General features: G+C 58.7%; 1 protein-coding gene across 1 annotated transcript in view; it reads left to right on the top strand.

The window, feature by feature from the left end:
- CDC37 (cell division cycle 37, HSP90 cochaperone) overlaps positions 1–6813 on the top strand; it is a 9848-nt gene extending 3035 nt beyond the window's left edge. Inside the window, exons 2-8 of the mRNA XM_007460663.1 lie at positions 3013–3294; positions 3632–3740; positions 3843–3958; positions 4045–4167; positions 4800–4982; positions 5083–5154; positions 6247–6813. Of these exons, the coding sequence (XP_007460725.1) occupies positions 3013–3294; positions 3632–3740; positions 3843–3958; positions 4045–4167; positions 4800–4982; positions 5083–5154; positions 6247–6399 (1038 nt within the window). The 3' untranslated portion in view covers positions 6400–6813. The remainder of the gene's footprint in view (positions 1–3012; positions 3295–3631; positions 3741–3842; positions 3959–4044; positions 4168–4799; positions 4983–5082; positions 5155–6246) is intronic.
- The last annotated feature ends 627 nt before the right edge of the window (positions 6814–7440 follow it).

Here is a 7440-nt window from a genome sequence, read left to right as displayed (position 1 = left end):
CCTGCTGCCACCCAAGGCCAGCTATAATGCCAACCGTAACCCTCATAAGGCAGCAGGAAGGCTCCAGGTGACACAGGCCCATCATGGAAAAAGAGAGGTGGCAGAGGCCACAATGTGTCCTCCACAAGGCGAGGGCCTCATCCGAGTGGGAAAAGTGAGGCTCAGGGTTGGCCATGTCGGTCCTGTGGTGCGTTAGAGAAGGATTCAGGTCTCCCGATTCTCACCTGCCGTCTTCCTGGCCCTGTGCTAGAATCTGGAGATACGGCCTCTAGTAAAGCACAGAAGCAAGTTAGCACACCATTCTGGTGGCCGTGGCTGTGGCCATGACGACGGTGATGACAGTTGAGGACACGTATACTGAATGCTGTGTTGCAGGCAGTTTCCTGGGAGTAACTCATTTAGTCCTCAAAACAACCCTGTGAGGCCCCATTTCATAGAGGGGGACACCAAGGCAGGGAGAGATATGAGACTTGGCCAAGGTCACATCACCAGTAAGTGGTGGAGCTGGGCTGTTCTGATGATGCAGTAACAACTGCTCCCAGTTAGCAGTTATAAGCATTTACTGGATATCGAGCTAAGCACTTGAAGTACATTTTCTTGTTTGAGCCCCAGTACAGTCCCCAGAGAGAGACAGATTGTCCCTTTGGACAGACAGTAATGACAGTAGCCAACGTGGGAATGGTGCTGACTGAGCACCCAGCACGGCTCTGGACTGTCTACTTTTATAACCTTTTTTGCTTTTCCCAGTGCAACCTTGGCACTATTGTCTGCATCTGACAGATGAGGAAACTGAAGTTAGGGGATTGGCCCAGGGACACCCGGCTATTACATGGTGGCTGTGAGATATGACCCCAGGTCTGGTGCCCCAAGGCCTTCCACTAGCATCTCATCATGTCATCTGATGATCACAGAGGGACCTTTGGGGCTCAGTGACTCTGGGGGTTGGGCACTTGGGGAAGGCTTTGTCGAAGCTGAGACTTGGGGACAAAGCAGATGGAGTAAGGGGAAGAGAGTTCCAGGTAGGAGGAACAGCATGTGCAGAGGTTAAGAGTCAGGAGAGAGCTGGTCCATTCAGGGCTAGCATCAACCACAGGGGCCGGCATCGGCCTGGGACCCAGCCCCCCAAGGATCCTTGGCCATCTGGCCAGCGTGGGGCAGGGGTCTGGGGTCCCCTCTGAACCCAGACACTCCAGTCTGAGGTACCAGGGAGGGCTGTGGTCAGACGGGTACATTTCAAAGACTCCTGTGGCAGGTTCCGAGCCTGGATTGGGGCGACAGCGATGGAAGATGGTGGCACCTCTCAGGGTTCAGTCATTGGCTCTGGGTTGAGCAGGCACTGCTGGGAGCCAAGCAGGGTTGGAGAGTGACAGGGCCCAGTGATCTGATACGGGTCGGGATAGGGGACTGAGGAGATGGGGTGCAGTGGAAGAGGAGGTCTGAGGAGTGGTGTCTAGGGTAGGGGGGGACAGGAGGCTGGTGGGCACTAGGCTGTGCTCAGGAGGGCATGCTGGCCTGGAGACAGAGCTGAGTGGGCCTATGCAGATCCAGGTGCAGCACGCGGGGTGGAGCAAATTGGAGAAACAACTGGAAACGAAAAGTGTCAGGGGAGTTTCCTGGTAGCCTAGTGGTTAGGATTCTAGGCTTTCACTGCCGTGCCCCGGGTTCAATCCCTGGTCGGGGAACTGTGATCCTACAAGCCACGCAGCGTGGCAAAAAAAAAAAAAAAAAAAAAAGATAGTGTCAGGATTTGGTGGCAGAGAGGGAGGGACAGGGCTCACAACAGGCCTCAGCTTGGGACAGGAGGCGGGGGCAGGCTCTTTGCTGAAGGAGGACACAGCAGAAAAACAGGTCTGGGGGGCTCCGGTGGGGAGTTCAGTTTTGGGCACAGAATTGGAGGTGCCTGTGGGACACCCAAGCAGCGGTGGCTTGAGGGGCGTGGTGGACACAGGAGGGTGCCCGAGTGTTACTGAGGGTGGCTCCACGAGGAGGGAGAACCTGAGACCCTGGGGAGGGGTGAGGCCTCTATCCAGCATCTTATTACTTTATTACATCCAACAAGGCTTTCCTGAGTCCGTACTGTGTGTCAGGCCCAGTTCCTGGCTCTGGAGGCACAACACCTTCATGGAGCCAGTATCCTTGGAGGAGGACAGTGCCCAAAACATGATAACTAATTATCACAGGCTGTTGTCAGGTGACAAGTGCTGAGGAGGAAGATCAAGCAGGAGCAGAGTAGGGGGAGGTTGAGACCTTCAGCTGGGTGGTCAAGGAAGGCCTCATCTGTAAGGGACTTTTTTTTTTTTTTTGCCGCACTGCACAGCTTGTGGGATCTTAGTTCCCCAACCAGGGATTGAACCCGGGCCCTCGGCAGTGAAAGCACAAAATCTTAACCACTGCACTACCAGGGAATTCCCTGTAAGGGACATTTGAAGATGATAAGGGGGACTTCCCTGGTGGCCCAGTGGTTAAGACTCTACACTCCCAATGCGGCGGGCACAGGTTCAACCCCTGATCAGGGAACCACAATCTCGCATGCTGCAGGGCGCGGCCGATGAATAAATTAATAATATATATTTTTAAAAAAGAAGATGTTAAGGATGCCGGGGTGGGGGGTATCTGGGGAGAGAACATTCCAGGCCAAGGGAGCAGCCAGTGCAAAGGCCCTAAGGTTTGAAGTGGGTTCAAGAAAAGGTGAGGCAGCCAGTGTGGCTGGAGGGAGTGGGTGAGCAGGAAGAGGAAGAGGTGAGGCCATGGAGGGCACGGGACAGATTGCGCACGGCCCTGTGGGTCACAGGGAGGACTTAGGTTTTTGCTCCAGGTGAGGTGGCAGCCGTTGAGGGTTCTGAGCAGAAGAGGGACCCGCCCTGGCTCAGGTGCACCTGTAGGGCCGAGAGCGGGAGCTGGGAGTCCGGCACACCGGGGTCACCCCGGGTGCAGCTGTTGGGGTCCTGGGGCTGGGGCTCGGGTCAAGGGACGAGCCGTTCCGCAGAGCGATAGGCCGTGCCTGTCCCACAGGCCCGGGTGGAGCGCATGGAGCAGTTCCAGAAAGAAAAGGAGGAGCTGGACAGGGGCTGTCGCGAGTGCAAGCGCAAGGTGGCCGAGTGCCAGCGGAAGCTGAAGGATCTGGAGGTGGCCGAGGGCGAGGGCAGCAGGGCCGAGCTGGAGCGGCTGCAGGCCGAGGCACAGCAGCTGCGCAAGGAGGAGCGGGCCTGGGAGCAGAAGCTGGAGGACATGCGCAAGAAGGAGAAGAGCGTGCCCTGGAACGTGGACACGCTCAGCAAGGACGGCTTCAGCAAGGTGTGCGAGGGCCGGGCGCGCTCTGCAGACAGTGGCAGGTGTGGCGGAGGGGACTGCTCAGGTCCAGGGACGGGTGGATGGGGGTGGCGGGGGAGGGGGTCAGGTGTGGGGGCCCAGGCAGGTGCGGCACCCCACCGGTACCCCTCCTCTGATCTGCCCGAAGGCCCTAGTCCGAGGCCACACCTGCCACGCCCACGCTTCCGCCACGCCGATGTTCATGGCGCCGTCACCAGCTCCACCCTGGATGGGATGGGCGCTGCGGCCGCGGCCCACCCAGCCACGCTTGAGGTGCCGCACAGCCTCGCCCCAGCCCACTCCCCTTCTCACCCCACCACAGAGCGTGGTCAATACCAAGCCTGAGCGGGCGGAGGAGGAGTCGGAGGAGGTGAGGGAGCAGAAACACAAAACCTTCGTGGAGAAGTATGAGAAGCAGATCAAGCACTTCGGTAAGTTGGGCCCAGGTGGGGGCCCGGTGGGCGGCGCACGTGACAAGGGGCTGGCCTCCGCCTCCAGGGCCCTTCCAACGCCTTGCCAACACCTTCCCGCAGGCATGCTCCGCCGCTGGGATGACAGCCAGAAGTACCTGTCGGACAACGTCCACCTGGTGTGTGAGGAGACCGCCAACTACCTGGTCATCTGGTGCATTGACCTAGAGGTGGAGGAGGTATGTGGAGCCCGCCCCCGGGGCTGGGGAAAGGCTCTGCCCTGGGTCCGCCACTTGGAGACGCCGTGCTTGTTTTCCCTTGGCAGAAATGTGCGCTGATGGAGCAGGTGGCCCACCAGACCATCGTCATGCAGTTCATCCTGGAGCTGGCCAAGAGCCTGAAGGTGGACCCCCGTGCCTGCTTCCGACAGTTCTTCACCAAGATCAAGGTAGGGAGGGGCTGGAGTGGCCAGGGCAGAGTGGGGGGTGGTCCTCCTCAGGGAACCAGCCTGCGGTCCACTGAGGGACACAGACATGGGTTCACTCGGACTCAAGCCCCTGTGATGAGCCCTCTCCTCCGTCAGGAGACGGCTGGGCCACGGAGGAGCTGACAAGTGCTCGGCTCCTGGGCAGATTGGAAAGCCGAGCTGGCACGGTGTGCTGAAAGTCCTAAGCTGGGGTGAGGGCCAGAGTTAAGGATGCGTGTGGGTTTCTTACCTGAGCACCTGAAGAGCAAAGCTATCCCTGCTGAGCTGGGGGAGCTGCAGGACAGACTAAGGGGTGTGACCGGGAGCTCCAGGGTGGCTGTGTTGCATTTGAGATGCCCACTAAACTCCACAGGAGGACCCGGAGGAGGTGGGTGTCACGAGTCTGAGGTTCAGGGGCTGGTGCGGGCAGGGGGTCGTGAGCACAGAGGTGTAAAGTCGAGCTCAGAGGAGGTAGAGGAGAGCCCTGAGGCCCAGGGTGCCCGTCTGCCAGTTCAGGAGCAGATGCGGGGAGCCCTGGGGCGTCTCTGACGACCTGCAGTGGGGCGGTCTTGGCTCCCCCATTTCAGCCCTGTGCACGCCCCTGCCCCCCGCAGACTGCTGACCGTCAGTACATGGAGGGCTTCAATGATGAGCTGGAGGCCTTCAAAGACCGCGTGCGGGGCCGGGCCAAGCTGCGCATCGAGAAGGCCATGAAGGAGTACGAGGAGGAGGAGCGCAGGAAGCGGCTTGGCCCCGGCGGCCTGGACCCCGTCGAGGTCTACGAGTCCCTCCCTGAGGTGCGGCTCCCTGGGCCCTGGCGGGCAGCAGGCAGGCAGCCAGTGGGGTCCCCAGGCTCCCTGGGACCCAGGCCCTGACCCCACCCCTCTGCACCCACAGGAACTCCAGAAATGCTTTGACGTGAAGGATGTGCAGATGCTCCAAGATGCCATCAGCAAGATGGACCCCACCGTGAGTAACTGCGCCCAAGCCCACCTGGGCGAGTGATGTGTCTCCCCCGCCCCCTCCAGCTCTGCTGCCCACATCATTGGTAGAAGTGTCCCTCCTGGGCTTCTCAAAGGAACAAGGGACGTTTTGTCACTGTGTGGCCAGCACACGAGGCAGCCAGGCTTTGTGCCACCTGCCCACTTACATTTATTGAGCACCTACTGTGTGCCCGGCGTCCAGATTGAGTGTCCCTGTCCCTGTGGGCTGTTGATGAGCACCCCAGCTGACCCCACCTTTGCCAGCAGCTCAGAGTGGCCCAAGGAGGGGGTCCCTTTCCAGCCTCCGTTACCTCATCAAACCACTTTCTCTCGATACTAACTCATGAAATCCATGGGGAGGGCTGAGCATGTAGTTGGTGCTGGTAAAAACATCAGCTGTTTGGAGCAGTAGCCGCGCTGGTAGATAAATACTTTGAGTCTTGATAGACCTCGGTTTGACCCCACTCCTGCTGCCTGTCTCACCGGTTGGCCACACTGCTTTCCTCATCTGTAAAAAGTCTAGTCGCAAGACCTGGCCCAGGGTTTCTAGACGCTTCTGTGGGAATGAACATCTAGACCAAGGGTCTTCCGCCTATGGCTTGCAGGCTCATTGCCTGTCTCTACATAAAACTTGATCGGAATGCAGCAGCCAGGCTGGTTTATTTTCATCTTGCCTGTGGCTGATTTTGTGCTACAACCATAAAGTTGAGGAATGATGGGTTGAGAGGTTTTGACAGAGACCATAGGGCCCGCAAGCCAACAATATTTACCGTCTGGCCCTTTACAAAAAAGTTTGCTCACCCTTGTTCTAGACTACACTGTTTAAACTTGAATTAAAGTTAAGCGAGATTTAAAGTTCCCCTGCACCAGCCACCTTTGAAGTACTCGGTAGCCACACGTGGCTGGTGGCCGCCATATTGTACGGCACAGATTACAGGCCATTTCCGTCATCGCGGGCAGTTCTTTTGTAAAGCTGTGATCTAGAAAGAGCAGGAAGCAGGCTCGAGGAGGTGCAGGGGACAGGCGGGCCACCAGAAGGTGGCAGCCCAGCCTCACCAACCCACCCTTCCCCCTGCAGGATGCGAAGTACCACATGCAGCGCTGTATCGACTCCGGCCTCTGGGTCCCCAACTCCAAGTCCAGTGAGGCCAAAGAGGAGGAGGAGGCGGGTCCCGGGGACCCCTTGCTGGGAGCCTCCAGTCGGGGCGACGAGAAGGACGTCAGCGCATGACCCACCTCGGCTGCTGCCCGACTGCCTGCAGGCCCCTGTCCGCCCCTTTTCAGAAAACAAAAATAGACACCATCTCCCCAGCTCCTGGCTTCCTCCACTTTTGCTGCTCCCACACCTAGCCCGGAGGGGCCTGCCCACCCCCCTCCACTGACCCCACTCCCCGAGCGCTCATCCAAGTCTGCTTTGAGTCAAGGGGCTTCACTGCCTGCAGCTCCCCCACTTCAGCATTATGCCAAAGGCTTGGGGGTCCAGGGCGGGGTAGAGGTTGCCAGGCTGGTCCACAGAGTATGGGTGGGGTCCCCAGCTGAGGGCCCTGCCCCAGTCACTGTGGGCTCCGTTTTCACTGTTCATCTGCTGTTGAGTCTCTTACATAGTAAACAGCAATTATCTTCCAATAAAGGATTTCAGATGCTCCGCGAGACCTCAGGAGGGCTGGCACAGCTCTTCTCTTGCGGGGTGGGAGGGAACCCTGGTCAGTGTTGGCGGCTGGGCTTGTGATGCCCCCAGCTTTGCCCTGCAGCAAATGGGCAATGTCCTCCATCCTCACTCCAGGCTCTCCAGGAATGTATCGTTCTGCCACCTAGAACACTTCCTCAGGACACCTTTGTGTCAAGGGTTCTCACTCCCCCCCCCACCCCCATAAGTCTTGGGATTGTCTCATCCCTCTGAGCCCCCCACCACCGTCCGTTCAGGAGCATCAACTTGCCCTGTGTCTCACCTTCCACGTGGCCAGTTCTGCCTCCAAAACAAATCTTGAGTCTGTCCACTGCCCTTCGTCCTCCACCCTGTTTCAGGTCCCTGTCACCTCTGGCCTGCATGCCCACTCCAGCCTCTTCCCTGTCTTCCTTGCCCTCACTGGACCCCAGCAGGCAGCTGCCAGTGGGCACCTGTGAACACCTGAGTCAGGGCACATCCCTCAGAGCAGAAGCCTAAGACCTCCCTGCAGTTCACCAGGCCCTGCACCATCTGCCTGGTCACCTCCTTGCCCTCGTCTTATGTCCTCCCCTTCTCATCAACTCCCTCCTTGCTGATCCTTAAGCA

The sequence above is a fragment of the Lipotes vexillifer genome, unplaced genomic scaffold, assembly GCF_000442215.2.
Source record: "Lipotes vexillifer unplaced genomic scaffold, Lipotes_vexillifer_v1.1 scaffold1011, whole genome shotgun sequence".
NCBI classification, from domain to species: Eukaryota; Metazoa; Chordata; class Mammalia; order Artiodactyla; family Lipotidae; genus Lipotes; species Lipotes vexillifer.
The sequence above is the reverse complement of the archived record's forward strand: the minus strand, read 5'-3'. Positions and strand labels throughout refer to the sequence as shown.